General features: G+C 38.8%; 1 protein-coding gene across 2 annotated transcripts in view; it reads right to left on the reverse strand.

The window, feature by feature from the left end:
• Positions 1 to 22998, reverse strand: part of UNC13C (unc-13 homolog C) — a 633353-nt gene that overhangs the window by 416868 nt on the left and 193487 nt on the right. Inside the window, exons 5-7 of one of the 2 annotated variants that reach the window (XM_064267529.1) lie at positions 10859 to 10937; positions 9810 to 9815; positions 8477 to 8548 (exon numbers count right to left, since the gene is read on the reverse strand). In XM_064267529.1, the coding sequence (XP_064123599.1) occupies positions 8477 to 8548; positions 9810 to 9815; positions 10859 to 10937 (157 nt within the window). The remainder of the gene's footprint in view (positions 1 to 8476; positions 8549 to 9809; positions 9816 to 10858; positions 10938 to 22998) is intronic. The other variant, XM_064267528.1, reaches the window with a different exon arrangement.

Below are 22998 nucleotides of genomic sequence, written 5' to 3' on the forward strand. Positions count from 1 at the left end.
CATCATCAGAGAACTGCCAGAAATTCAAGCCAGACTCGGGAGAGAACATGGAGTAAAGGATATTATTGCTGATGTCAGATGGATCTTGGCTTAAAGCAGAAGATTCCAGAAAGATGTTTACCTGTACTTTATTGACTATGCAAAGGCATTCAACTGTGTGGATTATAACAAATTATGAATAACATTGTGAAGAATGGGAATTTCAGAACACTTTATTTTGCTCATGTCAAACTTGTACATAGACCAAGAGGCAGGTGTTCAAACAGAGTAAGTGGATACAGTGTGGCTTAATATCAGGAAAGATATGTGTCAGGGTTGTATCCTTTCACCATGCTTATTCAATCTGTATGCTGAGGAAATAATTCAAGAAGCCAGACTATATGAAGAAGTACAAGGAATCAGAATTGGAGGAAGACCAATTAATAAACTGCGATACACAGATGACACAACCTTGCTTGACGAAAGTGAAGAGGACTTGAAGCACGCACTGATGAACATCAAAGACTACAGCCTTCAGTATGGATTATACCTCAACATAAAGAAAACAAAAATCATCACAATGGACCGATGAGCAATATCATAATAAATGGAGAAAATATTGAAGTTGTTAAGGGTTTCATTCTACTTGGATCCACAATCGACACTCGTGGAAGCATCAGTCAAGAAATCAAAGGATGTATTGCATTGGTCAAATGTGCTGCAAAAAACCTCTTTAAGGTGTTGAAAAGCAAAGATGTCATTCTGAGGACTAAGGTATGTCTGACTCGAGCCACTATATTTTTGATTGCCTCCTATGCATATGAAAGCTGGACCATGAATAGGGAAAATCAAAGAAGAATTGATGCCTTCAAATTATGGCGTTGGTGGAGAATTCTGAATATATCATTGACTGACAGAAGAACAAACAAATCTGTCTTGGAAGAAGTACAGCCAGAGTGCTCCTGAGAAGCAAGGATGGGAAGACTTTGTCTCATGTATTTTGGACATGTTATCAAGAGGGAGCAGTACCTGAAGAAGGGCATCTTGCCTGGTAAAGTAGAGGGTCAGCAAAAAAGAGGAAGACTTTAAATGAGATGGGTTGACACAGTGGCTTCAACAATGGGGTTAAACACAACAAGGATTGTAAGGATGGTGCAGTACCAGGCAGTGTTTCATTGTTTTGGACATAGGGTGGCTATAAGGTGGAACTGACTCAATGACACCAAACAACAACAAAATAAACTATAAAATATATATGTTTAAAAAATATGTAAACATAACATGAAGGACTATAAACCATCACAAAGTAATCATAGACATAAAAAGTACGGAGATGTCTGAAAAGGAACCTAATAGAATGTCAACAAAATAAAAGTAGATGTTGAAATTGAAAAAAAAAACTATATATACAGGAGAATATAAACAAGATTAGATATAATTGACTTAAGAATTAATGACATAGAAAGTAAATCTGGGAAAATCACCCAGAATATTGCACAGGGGAGTAACTCATGTTTTTAAAAAACATGATTGTGACATTGACAAATGGGGAATGGAATGAGAAAAGCTCAATATTAATTTAGTGAGAGTTTAAGATGGAGAAAATATAGATAATGAGTAAGAGGTAATATTGGAAAACATAATGGCTGATGATTTTTCCAAATTAGAGAAAGTTATGAGTCCTCAGACTGAAGAAGCACATTGATTATGGAACATAAATCAGGACCTTTTATGTATTCTTATGTGTCCCCAGGTGATTCTTATGTACACCTGGGGATCTTGTTAAAATGTAGATTCTGATTCAGCCTATCTGGAGCAGAAATGCAAATTCTCATCAGCAGTTTGAACCAGAAATGAACTGGCATAAGTGACAATAAGTCTATACCTAGAAACCTTATAGTGAAACCACAGAATTCCAAAGACAAAGAGAAAAATCTTAAACTAGAAAGAAAAGAAGGATTTTTTACAACGTAATAAAAAATAGATACCAGAAGACAGTGGAATAATACATCTAAAGTGCTGATGGAAAATAACTGTCAATTTAGAATTCTATAACCAGCTAAACAGTCATGGCTATGAAAATTTACCACTCATAAAACTTCATTTAAAACTTATCAAAAGAGAAACTGTTTAAACTTGAAAAGAAATCTTAGGGTACAAGAAGCAATGTAAACAATGGGTAAATATAAATAAACATTATATAAGTAGATTTATTTAAAATAAATAAATATAACAAACAAAATATATATACGCAAGGATATTGAGGGTAGTGGTGAAAAGCTAAGCATTTTCAGTTTGTTATTTTTTTCAGATTATTGATTAACTTTAAAATTTGAAAAGGAAAATGTTCCTATTAAACATTAAAAAGAATTTACTGTATTAAAAGAAATAGTATAAATAACTTTCATCCAGTTAAGAGAAGAGAGAAAATAAAGAGGACTCACTTTACACAAAAGAAGTCTGAAAAGAAAATTAAAGGGTAAAAAGAAAAGACACAGTGAATTTTTTAAAAAAAGTAATAGAACTAAGCTCAAATATATTGTGATAAATGTAAATTGATTGACTGCACCTGTAAAAAGGCATATTCTCAGATGCAGTATTTAAAATTTAGCTATGTGCCATGAATGAGATACACATAAACGCTTTAAGATTAAAAAAGAGAGAGGAAAAGATATGTCAAGGAAAATATTAAGCAAATTAAACTAATATAGCTGTATTAATATAACAGAATAGATTTTAAGGAAAAAGCGTTGCCAGAGATTAACAAGATGACCAGATAAAATTGAAAGGAACAATTCATCAGTAACATAAAAGTCCTGAAACCTATGTACCCAACAACAACAAAACAAAAATTCATGTAGCATATTAAAAAAATGTTCAAGAATAAGCAACTCATAGGTGTAACACAGCAAACCGTTGGCTATTTTTATTCATGAATGTAATTGCAAAATCTTAACTAATTGGAAAACATATGAGAAAATTGAGGCCAAGAGAGTTTCAGTAATTTGCCCAAGGTCCTACAACTAGTAAAAGGTGAAAATGGACCATATCTATCATATGCCAAAGAAGGTTTTGAAGGTTAGAAGCAGGAGCAATACCAATACTTGTCAAAAAGAGTTAACCCTAAATTTGGTGTCACTGCCACTGGTTCCCTTTTCAACACTCCCTGGAAAGGAATACGGCGTTCTGCTACAAAAGCAATCGGGAGGCATTAGACTGACATTGTACTCTACAGGCATGATGGCAAGTTTCTGGCTCCACTGCCCTGACAGCCACCTGCTCTTCCTGGCACTACATAAGGAGAAAAGAGGAATGAGAAGGGGCATTTTATAAAAGGCATTTATTTTATCTCACAATCTGTGAGATTATTATTATTTTCTTTTTTTAGATGAAGCAAACATGTTGCAGGGAGATGAAGAACACTGATAAGAAACAAGTTCTCAAAGTTAGTAAATGGTGGAGCTGAGATTCAGATTCAAGCCCATATCATTTAACGCTTGTCCACATGGTCTCAAAGGTTTCTCTTCTCTAGCAAGGAGTCCGCAGTACCTTGCAGCTTCCTAATTGAACCCCAAACATCAGACAGGTATTTTGGCCTAAAAAAAAAAAATTTTTTTTTTTTTGGCCTAAAAAAAAAAAATTTTTTTTTTTTTCCTCCATGTTAACTTTTTAGCTTCATGCTAAGAATAGGGCCCTCTCACCTAGATCATGTAGGTGCTTTGATTGGGCCTGAATCCTGCTACGGGGGGACAAGGAGCCGCTCCTCACAGACAAACCACCATTACTGAGACTTGACACTTCCTGGAAGTCTGCCATTAGATTAGCCCTCCTAAACATTTCCACTGATCCAAGTAGAACACAGAAGGTTTTATAATCCCTCTTAGGCTTTGCTCTACCTGAGTTTCCCATAACCCCCATCTGAGTCTTCCTTGGTTTAAACACTCCTGTCTGCTAAAAGCTTCCATTATGTCCTGTAGCAACAGTGCATACAGCCCTCCTCTCTCCATTATACAAGCTTCATGAAGGTGGGAATTTCAGACAGTTCACTGTTTTATTTTCAAAGTCTGAAACAATATCTGACACGTAGTAAACCAAAAACCAAACCCGCTGCCCTTAAGTCAGTTCTGACTCATAGTGACACAGTAGGTACTCAATAAATATATGCTGAACTATTGAATGAATCCTTTGAGTCTGCCCCTAGAAAACTAACCTTCTATGAAAGCAAGCACAAAGCTGGACAGTATACTGTCAGGCAGACTGTTGTTATGGTATACGTATATTAGATTGGTTATCCCTTCTTATATAGACAGATGGAAATTTTCAGAAGCTATAGCCCTTAATGACTTATTAGACTGAGGTTCCTAATTAGCCCTAATAGCTCTTCCTAGGTGGGTCTAAATTGGTGCTTTATGGGGGCACCTGGCAGTGCTTCACCCACTGCCAGCACAATGTTAATGGTGGCAGTCCTGACTGGCCCACTGTCATCTTGCATCAGATTTTGGAGCCCCCTGCCTCATTGGAAGAGATGAATGAGCTTTTTAACCATATATCTCTTGGTAGAGGGTCAGTGAAAAAGATGAAGACCCCCAACACACTGAGATGGATTGATACAGTGGCTGCAATAATGGGATTAAGCATAACGACAATTGTGGGGATGGCGCAGGACCTGGCAGTGTTTTGTTCTGTTGTACGTAGGGCCGCTATGAGTCAGAACTGACTCAATCGATGGCACCTAACAACAACATCTCTTTAATTAAAATAGAAGTGCTACCAACTGATATTTTCCACATGGTCAAGCTGTTTTCCCTCATGTAAAAGCAAATACTTCGTGCTTTCACATCAAGGGCGCCTAGGAAGACTTTCAGCACCAAGGAGGGAAAATTACTTGCTTCAGCATTTATGTTAGTTGCCCATATAATGACTGAATGTGGCACCTTGTTAAGAATGACATTTAATATGGCTGTTGTACAGAAGTCATATTTCATTTACTTTTTGAATGATGGGCCCCAGGGAAATGGGCTTTATGAGCTTTAGAGAGATTTGACGGACTCTATTTATTCACCAAGGAACCCTGGTGGTGCAGTGGTTAAAGTACTTGGCTGCTAACCAAAAGGTTGGCAGTTCAAACCCACCAGCTGTTCCACTGGAGAAAGACATGGCAGTCTGCTTCTGTAAAGATATGTAGCCTTGGAAACTGTCTTAGTTATCTAGTGCTAATATAACAGAAATAGCACAAGTGGATGGCTTTAAGAGAAATTTATTCTTTCACAGTCTAGGAGGCTAGAAGTCAGAATCCATCGTACCAGCTCCAGGGGAAGGCTTTCTCTCTGTTGGCTCTGGGGGAAGGTCCTTGTCCTCAATCTTCCACTGTCCTGGGAGCTTCTCAGTGCAGGGACCTTGGGTCCAAAGGATGCACAATACCCCTGGCTCTTGTTTCTTGGTGGTATGAGGTCCCCATCTCTTTGCTTGCTTCTCTCTTTTATATCTCAAAAGGGATTCACTTAAAATACAACCTAATTTGTGGAGTTGAGTCCTGCCTCATTAACATAACTGCTGCTAATTCTACCTCACTGACATCATAGAGGTAGGATGTATAACACATGGGACAATAACATCAGGTGACAAAATGGTGGACAATCACACAAAATTGGAAATTGTGGACTATCCAAGTTGATACACATTTTTGGGGGATACAATTTATTCCACAACAGAAACCCTATGGGGCAGTTCTCTGTCCTACAGGGTCACTATGGGTCAAAGTCGATTCGACGGCAGTGGGTTTTTTGGGAGGTTGATTTATCCACCAACATCCACACAAGAAGTCTTTTATTCTGGGTTTCTGAAACTAAGGAAGCGATATTTTTAAGTTCCTGAAAAGTAGATCAATAGCTAATTAAAACATCAAGTAAGGGTGTGTTCCCTTTTCAGGGCCTCAGAAAATGTAGTAACAGCCCACTAATTTCTATTGCTTTCCTGTTAACTTTTCCATGAGAAACATTATTTGTGGCTCAAACCAAATGCCATGTTTTAAAATACAAGAAAGGGACTGTGTAGGTTTAGGGGCTTATCAGTAATAAGTCTTGACCCTGGATAAATTATTTCCTCAAAAACAAAAGACCAGATGCTTGGAGATTCAGCAAGTAGTACGGGGTTTTCTCAGGCACAAGAAGATGTCTACTTTTTCCTGTACCCACACTATACTCAAAATATTATATGGCATTGTAACACTAATACCAGGTAGGTCTGGGAAAGCAGCCACACTTTTTTATTCCATGGCACAACAGAAAATGCTTTAACTTGCTGTAGCACCCCGATATTCAAATAGACATACATTGTTTCACAGATGTGTCTTTGTATGGGAGGTAGCTTGCTATTAGAGAAGCCTAGGAAAAGTTGACTTTTCGGTGAAACATGACAATGACAGGAAGAAGAGAATAAGATACATAAATCCTGTTGTGTTCTAGTTGATTCCAACTCATGTAGGACAGTGTACAATGGCCCCTTTGGGTTTCCAAGGCTGTAATCTTTTTTTTTTTTAACTGTACTTTAGAAGGTTTACAGAGCAAATTAGTCTCTCATTAAAAAACTAATATATTGTTTTGTGACATTGGTTGCCAACACCACAACATGTCAACACTCTCCCCTTCTCGATCTTGGGCTCCCCATTACCAGTTTTCCTGTCCCCTCCTGCTTTCTCGTCCTTGCCTCTGGGTTGGTGTGCCCATTTAGTTTCATTTTGTTTTATGGGCCTGTATCTTTGACTGAAGGTTGAACCTCAGGAGTGAACTCAGTACTGAGTTAAAAGGGTGTCCAGGGGCCATACTCTCAGATTTTCTCTAGTCTCTGTCAGATCTTTTTTTTTTTTCTCTGTCAGATCAGTAAGTCTGGTCCTTTTTTGGTGAGTTAGAATTTTGTTCTACATTTTTCTCCAGCTCTGTCTGGGACCCTCTATTGTGATCCCTGTCAGAGCAGTCAGTGATGGTAGCTGGACACCATGTAGCGTGCTGGATTCAGTCTGGTGGAGGCCATGGTACTTGTGGTGCATTAGACCTTTGAACTAATCTTTCCCTAGGTCTTTGGTTTTCTTCAATCTCCCTTTCTCCAGACGGGGTGAGACCTGTGGAGTATCTTAGATGGATGCTCACAAGCTTTTAAGACCCCAGACACTACTCACCAAAGTACAATGTAGAACATTTTCTTTATGAACTGTTACGCCAACTGAGCTAGATGTTCCCAGAGACCATGCTCCCCACAGCCTTCAGCCCAGTAATTCTGACCCTCAGGGAATTTGGATGTGTCTATGGACCTTCCATGACCTCCAGGGCTGTAATCTTTATGAAAGCAGGTTGCTACATCTTTCTCCTGCGGATCAGCTGTTGGATTCGAACAGCTGACCTTTTAGGTAGCAGTCAAATGTTTAGCCACTGTGCCACCAAGGCTCTTTCAGAAATGTAAATAATGGTATTTAAATGTTAAATGTATAGAAAGCTAAAACAAGTAATATTGTTGGCAATTCTTCTATTCCATAAGAATGACAAAGTTGCCAAATGTGGGGAAGGTAGGATAAGTTCATTCCCTTAGGGGAGGATGCACATAAATTGTCTTGAGCAACATCCCTGGAAGAGTCTGTGCAGGACAGAGTTACCAATGCACAGCATCCACAGCCAGGGCTGTGAAACAGTTCAACCCCCTGCAGAGAATTTGTATTTCTGCCCCAGATGTACTGAATCATCATCTCTAGTTTAACAAGACCCCTAGCTGATTCTTATGTACATGGGGATCTTGTTAAAATGTAGATATATACATAAGAATTACCTCAGGTAAAAATGGTGTGGTGGAGGGGGGACACTCTGACCTCCTCTAACTTCACAAGGGAGAAGGAGAATTGGGATCAACAGCTCAAGGCTGATTCCTATGAGGTGAAGGTCAGACACACCTCCTTCTCGCCAGCCCTTTTTACCAGTTCTCACACCAACTGTCGCTCCCGTGGCACTCTGTACTTCTCCACTGGGTTCGATAATTCACTGCAATGGCCACACAGAATTCACAGACAAAACTCACAATTATGGGGTTTATTAGGGAAGTAACAAGTTACAGTTAAGGAACAGAAACAACTCAATATACATGTCTTCAGTCAGGACAGCTTCTTCTCAGCCATGCCTGCAGGAGTGCCTCTCTCTAGCCCACAGTCTCTCGGGCTTTCCCCTGTAAACTATCTAATTTCCTTGGTGGGCCACAAGCACCTTATTTATATAGTCCCACCCATAATCTGGCAGGGGTTATGAGACCATGGCTAAAGCTGAAGCCCTAAGGAAGCACGTTTGGTGCTCAGATTTTCCACCACGTTCCAAGTTATTCCTAGATCATTGGGATGAACACTGCAAAGGAGTAGCTCAAGCAGAATGGTTTTTACCCTGTGATTATGATCAATAGTAATTGGTTACTAATGATAGTTAGTTAGTAACTAACAATACATAGTAGTTAGCACTGCACCTACCAGTTCCTCGTTGTTTAGTGAGGTTCTAATCACCATAGCCAGGGACAGTCCAGATTTTCGGGCAGCCAGGGTCTAAAACAAATAGAATTATGACTTATTGGTACCTGAGAGGCTGCCATGTACTTGTCGCTTAGAAGAATGTGAATATGTAAGAACGACAATTACTGTTCAAATTTTAGTCAGTAGGGATCATCTCCCCTGCTATTTCCAATATCAGATGTAAAAGGTCTCTTAGATTATCAAACTCAACCCCTACATTTTACAGATGAGAAAACTCAGGTCCAACAAGGCAGAATGACCAGTTTCAAGGCTAAAGACAGGCTTCAATGACTTTTTCCCCAATGACAGTCATGATCATATCCCTTTATAAACCATCATCATTGATGCAGAGCCAGCCTGACCTTTGAGAGGGTCTGAATCACAATTGCTGTTTGATGGTCCTTGGATTGTTCACAGCTCCCTAGAATATTCTTCCATATCTAAGCAAGGATATTTTCTTCCAAGAGGCCATTTTGTGTACTGAGAATCATTTTACTCAGATTTGTTTTCTTTTCTGATACTAGTAACTTACATGATCTTAACTCAGGAAACTTTAGTTTCCCATCTATAAAATAGAACCATTATCACCTGCTCCTAACCTGAAATATATGTGATGTAATAAACTTGGCAATGCTATAGAGAACTTTGGAAATAAAATAAGATCTATATGGGAATATTAAATGTGTATCCCAGTAGGGGTAAAGGGAAGTCAAAGTGGAAAATGCAATCCTGATCACCTCTACTCCTGCTCATATCTCCTAAAAACCTGGTGTCCTTGAGTTGATGCTGATTCATAGCAACCCTACAGGGTGGAGTACATCGGCCCTACAGGATTTCCAATGAGCAGTTGGTGGATTTGAACTGCTGACATTTTGGTTAGCAGCTGAGCTCGTTACCACTGGGCCACCAGGCCTCCACAGTTGGGTACTCAGATAAAATTAAGCACATGTCTAAGTAAGGAAGTCACTCTTCACCCATTTCCACCCCTTCCATGAAAACCTATAGAGAGCTTACCTTCAAGAGTTTACTCAAGATGATCTTCCATGTCTGACCAATATTGTCCCTAAAATAATGTCTGTATTCTATTTTAGTCTGTCATTTTTACCTATTGTATATATAATTTCATCTGTCTTTCAGAATTGAACTCTTTGTTAGATTCTTGAAGAACCAGACTTTTATTATTGTATGTCTCTGTATTTTTCCCCCATTTTGCCCTCTTTAATCCCATAAATAAATGTAGTCTGCATTTGAGAGATTGGCAAATATTAATTATGAAAATTTAAAAACCACTTACCATGGCCTGAAGATTCCAGGAGTGAGAGGAAACAGAGTGTAAATAATTAGATATATCAAAAGTGGGAAAAGAGCATAGTGAGGTTAAATAAACATAACACGTTAAAATAATGTTCACATTATAATGGCAGGAATCTGCGCCAATTATACAGACAAATCATGCTTTGAGTTGAAGCACCAAGATATTATTTTTCTTAATAAGAAACCAAAGTGATGGCCTTCAGACAGATTTCCTTAGCAAAATTTAAAAAATGCTGGTATCAGTAAATTATACACGTTGTTGGTAAGATGGAAATTTCTGTTTCTCTGGAGGGAAAGTTCATTTTTCATGCTTTAAACTATTAAGACTATGCCTACAGAAAAATGTGAAGTCAGTCTGAATGCTGGAAAAACATGTTGTTTTCCATGCTGATGGGCTGTTTTTCCAATCTACTGTATTCAATCATCAATCCTTTGAATCTCTAAGTGACCCCCAGAGTATTTTATTATAGGAGAGTTTGAGTTATTGAGAGTTATGTTATATCCATGGCTAATAAAATTTTAATGACTTGGGAACCATGGTTTCCTTTAGATAGCAGAATAGCTTATTAATTTAGCTAAACTGGATTTTAGTATAATAGAATGAAGGACTGATTAATACCTGCTTGCATTACAAAGTATTAAAGTCTACTGGGTTAAGGTAAAGAAGTTCAATCAAGCCTTAAACTTTGCAAATTAAACTAGTGGTCATTCATAACGCTGAACACATCAAAGCCCAGTTGCAGCACCTCACTCAGGCTGCTGATTCCTTTTGCTCAATTATAGGGTCATTTTAACTCAATTTGTAATTTCAACTAGTATCAGAAGCTGTCACAAGGTTAGAATTATTTCCTCCATCTAATAGATTTTAAAGATATAATAAATCTAACACTTGGTAGAATCTGGCCTCTTATATATTTTATTCCATGAAATACATACAGGCTAGTCAGTTAATGAGAAGGACAATACAGCATAATAATAGAGAAAAAGACAACACATGCAATCAAAGAGGATTAAACAGGAGTAACTTACCACATCTCGGACAATAGGCAAAGTTTTTTTTCTACGGAGATCTGGCATACTGTCAATACCATAAAGTCCACGCCCAGCCCTGAAAGGAGAAAAAGATCAATGATTTCAATAAGTTAAATGACTTATCGTAATAAAAAAAATTCACTTTTCATAACCAAAAAAAAAAACAAACCCATTCCCATCGAGTCAGTTCCGACTCATAGTGATCCTATAGGACAGAGTAAAGCTGCTCCACAGGGTTTCCAAGGAGCAGCTAGGGGATTCAAACTGCTGACCTTTTGGTTAGCAGCTGAATGCTTAACCACTGTGCCACCAGGGCTCCCACTTTTCATACAATATACCAAAAAGCGAGCAAACAAACTTGTTGCCATGGATTCGATTTCAACTCATAGCTACCCTATAGGACAGAGTAGAACTGCCCCACACGGTTTCCAAAGTAACAAATCCTAACAGAAGCATACTGCCACATCTTTCTTCTGCAGAGCTGCTGGTGAGTTTGAACCGCTGACCTTTCAGTTAGCAGTCCAGTGCTTTAACCATTGCACTACCAAGAGCTCCTTTTCATAGTATATAGGCTGTGAAAATGTTCCGGAATTCCTGTTATTCATAACGTTTGTTGTGATCTACACAGTCGAACGCCTTTGCATAGTCAATAAAACACAGGTAAACTTCTTTTTGGTGTTCTCTGCTTTCATTAAGATCCATTTGACACCAGCAATGATACCTTTCATTCCATGTCCTCTTCTGAATCTGGCTTGAATTTGTGGCAGTTACCTGTTAATGTATGGCTGTAGCCAATTTTGAATGATCTTCAGCAAAATTTTGCTTAGATGTGATAGTAATGATATTGTTCAATAATTTCTGCATCCCATTTTTTCATCATTCTTTGGAATAGACGTGAATATATATCACTTCCAGTCAGTTGGCCAGGTAGCTGTCTTCCAAATCTCTTAGCATAGCTGAGTGAGCACCTCTAATGTTGCATCTGTTTGTTGAAGTATCTCAATTGGTATTCTGTCAGTTTCTGGAACCTTGTTTCTGCCTATGCCTTAAGTGCTTCTTGAACTTTTTCTCTCAGTTCCATCGGCTCTTGATCACATGCTACCTCCTGAAATGGTTAAATGTCAACCAGTTCTTTGTGATACTTCTATCTTCTTTTGATGCTTCCTTCCATCTTCTTTTGATGCTTCCTATGTTCAATTTTTGCCCATAGAATCCTTCAATGTTGCAACTTGAGGCTTGAGAAATGCTGAGGGTGTTCTTCCCTTTAGGTTTTCTAACTCCAGGTCTTTGCATATTTCAGTAGAATACTCTGTCTTCCTAAGCCACCCTTTAAAATCTTCTGTTCAGCTTTTTTCTTTCGTCATTTCGTCTATTCACTTTAGTTACTCTATGTTCAAGAGCAAGTTTCAGGGCCTCTCCTGACATCCATTTTGGTCTTTTCTTTCTTTCCTGTCTTTTTAATGACCTTTTTTTGCTTTCTACACGCATGATGACGTCCTTCGTGTTATCCCACAACTCTTCTGGTCTTTGTTCTTTAGTGTTCAATGTGTCAAATCTATTCTTGAGAAGATCTCTAAATTCAATTGGGATGTATTCAAGGTTGTACTTTGGCTCTTGTGGACCTGTTTTAATTTTTTTTCACCTTCAACTTGAACTTGCCTATGAGCAATTGATAGTCTGTTCCACAGTCAGCCTCCCTGGCCTTATTCTGACTAATGATGTTGAGCTTCTCCATGGTCTCCTTCCACAGATGTAATTGATTTAATTCCAAACACCAGCAGGTTAACCAATGGTGGACAGTCTTCAGCGGAGCTTCCAGACTAAGACAGATTAGGAAGAAGGACCTGGCAATTTACTTTAAAAAAAAAAAACTAGCCTGTGAAAATCTTATGAATAGCAGCAGAACATTGATGTAGTGCTGAAAGATGAGCTCCTCAGGTTGGAAGGTGCTCAAAATATGACTAGCAAGGAGCTGTCTCCTTAAAGTAGAATTGACCTTAATGATATGGAAACAGTAAAGCTTTTTGGACCTTTATTAGCTTATGTGGCATGACTCAAAATGATAAGAAATACCTGCAAACATCCATTAGTAATCAGAATGTGGGATACATGAAATTTGAATCAAGGAAAATTGGAAGTCATCAAAAATGAAATGGAGCTCATGGAGATTGATATCCTAGGCATTAGTGAGCTGAAATGGACTGATACTGGCCGTTTTGAATCAGACAATCATATAATCTACTATGCACTTGACCCAAGCCATGGTGTTTTCAATTGCCTCACATGCATGTGAAAGCTGAACGATGAATAAGAAAGACTGAAGAAGAATTGATGTCTTTGAGTTATGGTGTTGGCAAAAAATACTAAGTATACCATGGACTGCCAGAAGAACAAACAAATATGTTTTGGAAGAAGAAGAGCCAGAATGCTCTTTAGAAGCAAGGATGGTGAGACTTTATCTCACATACTTTGTAAATGTTGTTAGGAGGGACCAGTGCCTGGAGAAGGACATCATGTTTGGTAAAGTTTTGGGTCATCGAAAAAGAGGAAGACCTTCAATGAGATGGATGGACACAGAACCTATAGTAATGGCCCCAAACCTAACAACAATTGTAAGGAAGATGCAGGGCCAGGCAGTGTTTCATTCTGTTGTACACAGGGTCCCTGTGAGTCATAACCAACTTGAGGTCACCTAACATAAACAATCACGTATTATGGAAGTATGCTGCATATTTAATTGCCTGAAAATTTTAATAATCCTTCTCCTCTCATTAATAAAATTAGTGGTATCTGACTGAAGAGAAGTTAAAGCTATTTGGTGGTTGCCTGACTTTCACAGTTCAAATCCCTCTTATTTTTAGGCAATGGTTCTTGATTTCTTTTACAGTTTCCCTATTTCATGCTCACAGGAACACACATATAACATGATCCACCAGCTTAGATTAAAGACAGACCCAACCTAGTAGTCTAGCTTTGATGGGTAGTACCAAGAAAGGCATGATTACTTTCCAGGCCCTGCTCATCCTAAAAGATAAAGAAAAAAGAGTAAAACAAAACAAAACAAAAAACTCATGCTTAAGTGCCAAGCACTGTTCTTTATGTTTCATTTACTCTTCATGAAATACTGCATTTCACATCTAAGACAATTGAGTCACTTTCTGATGGTATGTCATTCTATGGTGGTGTAATCATTTTCATATTACAGAAATCTCAGGGTAGAATTAAAATCTAGTTTAGAGAAAATGGTAAGTATACACCAGATACTGTTTTAATGGATTTCCAACCAGGGGTTGGAAATTTATTCCTTTTATAACACACATCAAGCACTGTGTTATAATTATCTGCTCACATCTGACTTGCCCCCAGATTGTGGATTCCTCAAAAACAGAAACTATATACAATTTACTCTTCATCTCTAGTATTTGTATAGGATTTTACACATATCAGATACTTAGTAAATGAATTTTGGTAAAATTAATGAATGGGAAGAATCCTTTTCTAAAACAAAAACATATACCTATTTGAAAGTCTTCGGTGATCAGAAATTTAAAAAACTCCCCTGGTTTTCTTTTTTGCCTAAGAGTATAAAACAGGAATTATTTTAACAGGTAACTGGAAAAAGGGGAAATTTGTATCATAAAGGCTTGAATCTCTCATCATGAAATAATTATGGTACAGCATTGTATTTCATTACAAAATAAAGCAAAAAGAAGACCATGCTTATTAGATGGGAGCATTAATCATCTAATTAGTGAGTGGGGCCGAGACAGCAGAATAGTCAGATGCTTCCTATGCTCCCTCTTGTAACAAAGACCAAAAAAAAGTGAATTGATTATATTTGACAGCCCAGCAGCCCTGAACATCAAAGACAAAGTTGAGGAGTCAGACTGAGCTGTGTGATGAGGAAGAGACAGTACAGAAGAAGGAAAGATTTGTCAGACCTCACCTGGCCAGCACCATGCAGGCTAGATAGGCTGGCACACATGGACTGAGGCAAGCAGTAGTGCCCGGGACGTGTTTTCCACATCGGGAGATACTGAGCAGCAGAGAGCCCGCACAAGCCTCTAGAGCTAAGTGGAAGTGGCACTAGATCTGCGAAAGTCAAGTGCAAGCATCCAACCCACCTCATGGGATCAAAATAACCCTTCCCCTTTGGGAAGTATCTCTCTCCTCTTCACCCTCCCCCTTCCTCTCTGCTCTGGTCCTGGTCCAACTTCAGTGATTGCTGTGTCCCCTGGACCAGAAGTGGGACACTTCATGTGCCCTGAGCCATTCTCTTGGCTGTGGAGAGGGTACAAATCAACAAACAAATAACAAACAGGAAAAAGTAATCCTCCAGCTCCCCTAAGCCAGGACCTCAGGACAGGCACAGCCCCTTTGCCTAGGGACACAAATGCAAACTTTGAACACATTTCATTCCTGCTTAGACCTGTGTAGACCGATTTCAACAGTGTAGGCCCTCATTAGCACAGCACAACAGAATATATATCTGAAGCCTATTTTCAACTACAACAGCTAAGAGGAAGTGGCAGATTCACGACATTTGACACCACCCTGACCATTAAGCAGGGTCCTCACCTATCCACATCAGAGGCCTGAGGACTGGTGGCTCCACCCACTCCATCTAGCCACCCACGACAGGGGTCCAAAAAGAAGTGATACCCCCATTCCTTACAGCCAACAGCATTGGACGCCCAAAGTCTGGCTGCAAAGCCCACCCGCTTACTCGCTCTAGGGAACAGGGACACGCCTTCTACCCAGGCGCTCAGGGACAGCCATCAGCCCCCTGCCTTGCTCAGCAGGTAACCCCCTGATACCTGTGCTTGCTCCAATCACCCTTATGTAGCCCTGCTCATCTAAGACTGTAGGTGAGAGCCTGCACCACACGCTTGGTGACCGATGACCTGGACACCTGAACTGAATCCACATAAGAAAAGTAAATGAATTCCTGAGCTCAGATACCTAATAGCAGCTCTAAACACCTGGTTACAGGACATAAGAGCTTCAAAGATGCCAATAATCAAAGTACCTCACACAACCAGCCTATTTTGGCATATTAAAATGAAACAAAACAAGAAGCTAGGACACAGTAAGCAAACATAAAATAAACATAATAACTTATTGATGGCCCAAAGACAACAGTCGATATTAAATCACATAAATAGGCAGACCATGATGGCTTCAGCAAGTGACCAAAAAAAAAAAAAAAGAATCAGGAAACCTCCCGGAGGAAGATAAAATGTTGGAATTACGGGATGTACAATTCAAAAGATTAATATAGAGAGCTCTTCAAGAGATCAGGAAGAAGATCAGGCAAAATGCAGACCAAGCCAAGGAGCACAAAGATAAAGCAACAGAGTAACTTAAGAAGGTTATATAGGAGCATAATGACAAATTTAGCAGGCTGCAAGAATCCAGAGACAGCACACAGAAATTGAAAAGATTAACAATAAAATTTCTGAATTAGTCAACTCAATAGAAAGTCAGAGAAGCAGACTTTAAACCACTCAGTATACCCTTGTTCTGTTCAAATGACTGCCTCTTGGTCTATGTATAGATCCCTCACGAGCACAATTAAGTGTTCTGAATTCTCATTCTTTGCAATGTTATCCATAATTCGTTATGATCAACACAGTCGAATGCCTTTGCATAGTCAATATAACATATGTAAACATCTTTCTGATATTCTTTGCTTTCATCCATGACTCATCTAACATCAGCAATGATATCCCACATTGTCTTCTAAATCTCACTTGAATTTCTGGCAGTACTGTATGTATGTACTGCTGCAACTGCTTTTAAATGATCTGTGGCAAAATTTTACTTGTGCATATTAATGATATTGTTCAATAATTTTCTCATTCTGTTGGATGACTTTTTTTTGGAATGGGTACAAATATGGATCTCTTCCAGTCAGTTGGCCAGGTAATTGTCTTCCAAATTTTCTGGCATAGATGAGTAACGGCTTCCAGTGATGCTGCATCAGTTTGTTGAAGCATCTCAACTGTTATTCCGTCAACTCCTGGAGCCTTGTTTTCTACCAATGCCTTCAGTGCAGCTTGGACTTCTTCCTTCAGTATCATCGGTTCTTGATCATATGCTACCTTCTGAAATGATTGAATGTAGATCAGTTCTTTTTAGTACAGTGACTCAGTGTATTCCTTTCATCTTTTGATGCTGGAAACGCTGGTGGCGTAGTGGTTAAGAGCTACGGCTGCTAATCAAAAGGTCGGCAGTTCGATTCTACCAGGTGCTCCTTGGAAAAATGTGTGGGGCAGTTCTACTGTCTTATAGGGTTGCTAGGAATCGAAATCAACTCAGTGGCAATGGGTTTGGTCTTTTGATGCTTCCTGTGTCATTTAATATTTTCCCCTTGTTGTTGTTAGGTGCCGTCGAGTTGATTCCAACTCGTAGCAACCCTATGTACCACAAAACAAAACACTGCCCGGTCATGCGCCATGCTCACAATTATTGTTATGCTTGAGCCCACTGTTGCCGCCACTGTGTCAATCCATCTTGTTGAGGGTCTTCCTCTTTTCTGCCGACCCTGTACTTTACCAAGCATGGTGTCCTTCTCCAGGGACTGATCCCTCCTGACAACATGTCCAAAGCATGTAAGATCCATCCTTGCTTCTAAGGAACATTCTGGTTGTACTTCTCCCAAGACAGATTTGTTCATTCTTTTGACAGTCCATGGTATACTCAATATTCTTCACCAGCACCACAATTCAAAGGCGTCCATTCTTCTTTGGTCTTCCTTATTCATTGCCCAGCTTTCTCATGTGTATGAGGGGATTGAAAACACCATGGCTGGGGTCAGGTGCACCTTATCTTTAAGGTGACATCTCTGCTTTTCAACACTTTAAAGATGTCCTTTGCAGCAGATTTGCCCAATGCAATGTGTCTTGATTTCTCGACTGCTGCTTCCATGGCTATTGATTATAGATCCAAGTAAAATGAAATCCTTGACAACCTCAATCTTTTCTCCACTTATCATGATGTGGCTTATTGGTCCAGTTGTGAGGATTTTTGTTTTCTTTATGTAGAGGTGTAATCCCTACTGAAAGCTGTGGTCTTTGACCTTCGTCAGTAAGTGCTCCAAGTCCTCTTCACTTCCAGTAAGCAAGGTTGCGTCATCTGCACAATGCAGTTTGTTAGTGAGTCTTCCTCCACTCCTAATGCCCTGTTCTTCTGCATATAGTCCAGCTTCTCGGATTATTTGCTCAGCATAAAGATTGAATAGGTACGGTGAAAGGAAACAACCCTGACGCACACCTTTCCTGACTTTAAACCAGTCAGTATCCCCTTGTTCTGTTCGAATGACTGCCTCTTGATCCAAGTACAAATTCCTCATGAGCACAATTAAGTGTTTTGGAACTCCCATTCTTTGCAATATCATCCATAATTTGTTACGACCCACACAGTCGAATGCCTTTGCATAGTCAATAAAATACAGGTAAACATCCTTCCGGTATTCTCTGCTTTCAGACGGGATCCATCTGATGTCATTAATGATATCCCTGGTTCCATGTCCTCTTCTGAATCTGGCCTGAATTTCTGGCAGTTCTCTGTTGATATACTGCTACAGCTGTTTCTGAATGATCTTCAGCAAAATTTTGCTTGCGTGCGATAATAATGATATTATTCTATAATTTCCGCATTTGGTTGGATCACCTTTCTTGGGAATAGGCATAAATATGGATCTTCCAGTCAGTTGGCCAGGTAGCAGTCTTCCAAATTTCTTGGCATAGATGACTGAGTACTTCCAGTGCTGCTTCTGTTTGATGAAACATCTCAATTGATATTCTGTCAATTCTTAAATCTTTGTTTTTCACCAATGCCTTCAGTGTAGCTTGGACTTGTTCCTTCAGTGTCATTGGTTCTTGATCATACGCTGCCTCTCAAAATGGTTGAACGTCAACTAATTCTTTTTGGTATATTGACTCTGTGTGTTCCTTCCATCCTCTTTTGATGCTTCCTGCATTGTTTAATATTTTCCCCATAGAATCCTTCAGTATTTTAACTTGAGGCTTGAAATTTTTCTTCAGTTCTTTCGGCTTGAGAAATGCCGAGTGTGTTCTTCCCTTTTGAACTTCCCTTTTTCAACTTGAACAGAAACCCTGGTGGCGTAGTGCTTAAGAACTACAGCTGCTAACCAAAAGATCAGCAGTTCGAATCTACCAGGCGCTCCTTGGAAACTCTAAGGGGCAGTTCTACTCTGTCCTTTCGGGTTGATATGAGTTGGAATCAACTTGACAGCAACAGGTTTTCAACTTGAACTTACATATGAGCAACTGGTAGTTTGTTCCACAGTCAGCCCCCGGCCTTGTTCTGACTGATGATATTGAACTTTTCCAGCATCTCTTTCCACAGATGTAGTCTATTTGATTCGTGTGTATTCCATCTGGTGAGGTCCCCATGTATAATTGCCATTTACATTGTTGAAAAAGGTATTTGCAATGAAGTTGTTGGTCTTGCAAAATTCTATCATGTGATCTCCAGGGTCATTTCTATCACCAAGGCCTTATTTTCCAACTATCAATCCTTGTTCTTTGTTTCCAACTTTTGCATTCCAATCACTAGCAAGTACCAATACATCTTGATTGCATGTGTGATCAATTTCAGACTGCAGAAATTGGTAAAAATCTTTAATTTCTTCACCTTTGGCCTTAGTGGTTAGTGTGTAAATTTGAAAAATAGTCATATTAACTGGTTTTCCTTGTAGGTGTATGAATATTATCCTATCACTGACACCTTTGTACTTCTGAATAGATCCCCAAATATTCTTTTTGATGATGAATGAGATTCCATTCCTCTTCAATTTTTCATTCCCAACATAGTAGATCACATGATTGTCTGATTCAAAATGGCCAGTATCAGTCCACTTCAGCTCACTAATGTCTAAGATATTAACGTTTATGAGTTCCATTTCATTTTTGATGACTTTCAATTCATACTTCCTACGTTCCATGTCTGCTTATTAATGGATGTTGGCAGCTGTCTTTTATCATTTTGAGTGGTGAAAAATCAGCAAATAAAGATTCCCAAAGCTCTACTCCATCCATGTCATTAAGGTTGACTCTCTTTGAGGAGGTAGCTCTTCTCCAGTCATATTTTGAGGCAGTTCTACTCTGTCCTATAGGGTAGCTATGAGTCAGAATCGACTCGACGGCACTGGGTTTTCAATCTGAGGGGCTCATTTTCTGTCACTATATCAGACAATGTTCTGCTGGTATTCATAAGGTTTTCACTGGTCAATTTTTTTTTCAGAAGTAGTATGCCAGGTCCTTCTTCCTAGTCTGTCTTAGTCTGGAAACTCCACAGGAACCTGTCCACCAAGGGTGACCCTGCTGGTATTTGCATATTGGTGGCATACCTTCAAGCATCATAGCAACATGCAAGCCACCACAGTATAACAAACTGTCAGACACGTGGTGGACTTATACGTCAAGTAATGTAATTATCTTATTTTTTTATAGTCTGACACACCCACTTGCATTCAAGCTCCATGAGAGCAGTGATGTTGGTTTTGTTCCTAAGTGTACAGAACAATGCTTGACACATAGTAATTAATAAACAGTATTAGAATGAATGAATGAACAAGTAGACAACCTATAACTGTTCCATAATAATTATTCACTGAGCTCTTACTACGTGCCAGGTGTTGTTATAACTGCTTTACACATATTAACTCATTTAACCCATACAATAAATCTATGAGCTAGAACTATTTATTTTATAGCTGAGCATATTGAGGTACAGAAAAGTTAAGTATCTTACCCCAAAATCACACAGCTATCAAATCAAGTGCTGAGGCTTGAGCCTAGGCAGCCCGGCCGGCTTCAGAGCTCATCTTCTTCACCATTAGAGTAGTGATTCATATTCATAGTGATAACATTATGTCCTGAATATTTTATTTAATAAGGCAAAGATGTATGCAATACTTTTAGAAAGATATTTATTGAAAATAGTGCCAATAAAATATTTTAATTATTTAAATATCTTTACAGGACAATTCCAAGCACATGTTTACTAACTGAAAAGTGGCAATTTGAATCCACCCAGAGGTGCTTTGGAAGAAAAGCCTGGCACTCTACTTCCAAAAGATCACAGCCATTGAAAAGCCTATGGTACGCAGTTCTTTTCTGAAACACATGCGGTCACTGTGAGTCAGAATTGACTTCATGGCAACTGGCTCGGTTTTTTGTTTTTTAAAGAGGCACTTCAGGCATATGGATAATTAACTTACATGGATCATCCTATTCCCTTAAAAATTTGGTTAATTACAGAATCTCAGAGGATATACGTCTGATTCCACAATTTCTTCCTCCTCTCTACCTCCATTAATGCTTCTCCCTTTCCTGCTTCACTCCTCTCCTCCCTCTTCTTTAATTCTTCATCGTTGTCATCATCATCATAAATGCCATCAACATGGTGTTGCTGCCACCTTAAATAGCCACATTGCATTGGATGGGAATACTTCCTCTCTGATACTGTGATATGTAAACTTTTAGTCATAACTTTTATTTAGGAACCAAGTTATTCTTGCTCCTTCAGACATCCTGGGTTTTATTTTCCATTAGGAGTGGGTTATATTTTAACAACCCCAGCACAATACTTTAGTATTGGGAGTTTTAAACATAACCAGAGGTTACTATATTAGACTTCTGACATTCATGAATTGTGATCTTGTCAGATCAATTTCATAAGTGAAGAGCCTTGCCTTGCTGTTTCACTTTGCTGTAATTTTCCAGATTGTGATTGTTCACCTACACTGAATCAACTCTTTATATTCACTGTATGTGTATCTTTTAGCAGCTGCACGAGATTCTCATTCTTATATTACACTTGCTGACAACTGCTGTCTAACACAATTACTGTCTGGTCTAGGCAGAATCATATCCTACAGGCATTCCCTTCTCCTGAGCCTGGTTTACTGCCTGTGATGATGATCTGTTTTGTCTTAGAAAGTAGAAGCAAGAAGAACCCTTAAAAGCTGTAAGCCTTGATTCAAGGCCCACGCTCTAATAACCATCAGCCATTTAAATGTCAAAACAAGAGATGATCTAATATGCTAATTATTAACCATTTTCTTTTAGGGATGTTGCTTCTATCCTTCTCCCATTACCCCACTTCTCTGGGCAAAATATACAGAGCTGAGTGCTCAATAACATTTACTAAATGCATAAAGTATTAGCATACTCATGAATCTTGTTAAAACCAATACTATTTATTATATCTTCAATCTTGAAACTTGTCTTTTATTTAGCATTGAAAATATTTGATGATTAAAATATGGATTGTTATTCTTGTCACAAAAATGTCAAAGGACACTGAAAAATTTTTTAAATTTACAAATGGCAGATGTTATCATTACCTTAAACATTAAAATCACCCCTCCACATAAAGATGAAAATTAAGAGTATTGATAAAGTAGAATTTGACAAAGTACTTTGAAGGGCCTTCAGGATAGGGACATCTACATCAACAACTGCTTTACTTCTCTAGTCTAAACCATTATCCCATCCAGGGTGGATAATTGCATAGTCTCCTAACTAATTTCCACACAGTGGCCAGAATGATCTCTGCAAAATACATGTCAGATTCTCAGTTAAAATTCCCTCATTGTCTTCCATTAAGATTAGAATTTTTTTTTTTTAATTTCCAGCAGTTCCCTATTGATGGACTGCTGTAACCACTTTTGAATGATCCTCAGCAAAGTTTTACATGCATGTGATATTAATGATATTGTTCAATAATTTCTGCATTTGGTTGGATCACCTTTCTTTGGAACAGGCATAAATATGGACCTCTTCCAGTCAGTAGGCCAGGAAACTCTCTTCCAAATTTCTTGGCATACACCAGTGAGCACTTCTGGTGCTGCATCCACTTGTTGAAGTATCTCAACTGGTTGACCAATAAGCAATGTCACGATAAACGGAAGAAAGATTGAAGTTGTCAAGGATTTCATTTTGCTTGGACCCACAATCAACACTTATGGAAGCAGCAGTAAAGAAATCAAACAACACATTGTGTTGGGCAAATCTGGTGCAAAAGACCTTTTTAAAGTGTTAAAAAGCAAAGATGTCACTTTGAAGACTAAGGTGCACCTGACCCAAGCCATGGTGTTTCAATCG

Source organism: Loxodonta africana, chromosome 13 (genome assembly GCF_030014295.1).
Source record: "Loxodonta africana isolate mLoxAfr1 chromosome 13, mLoxAfr1.hap2, whole genome shotgun sequence".
Taxonomy (NCBI): domain Eukaryota; kingdom Metazoa; phylum Chordata; class Mammalia; order Proboscidea; family Elephantidae; genus Loxodonta; species Loxodonta africana.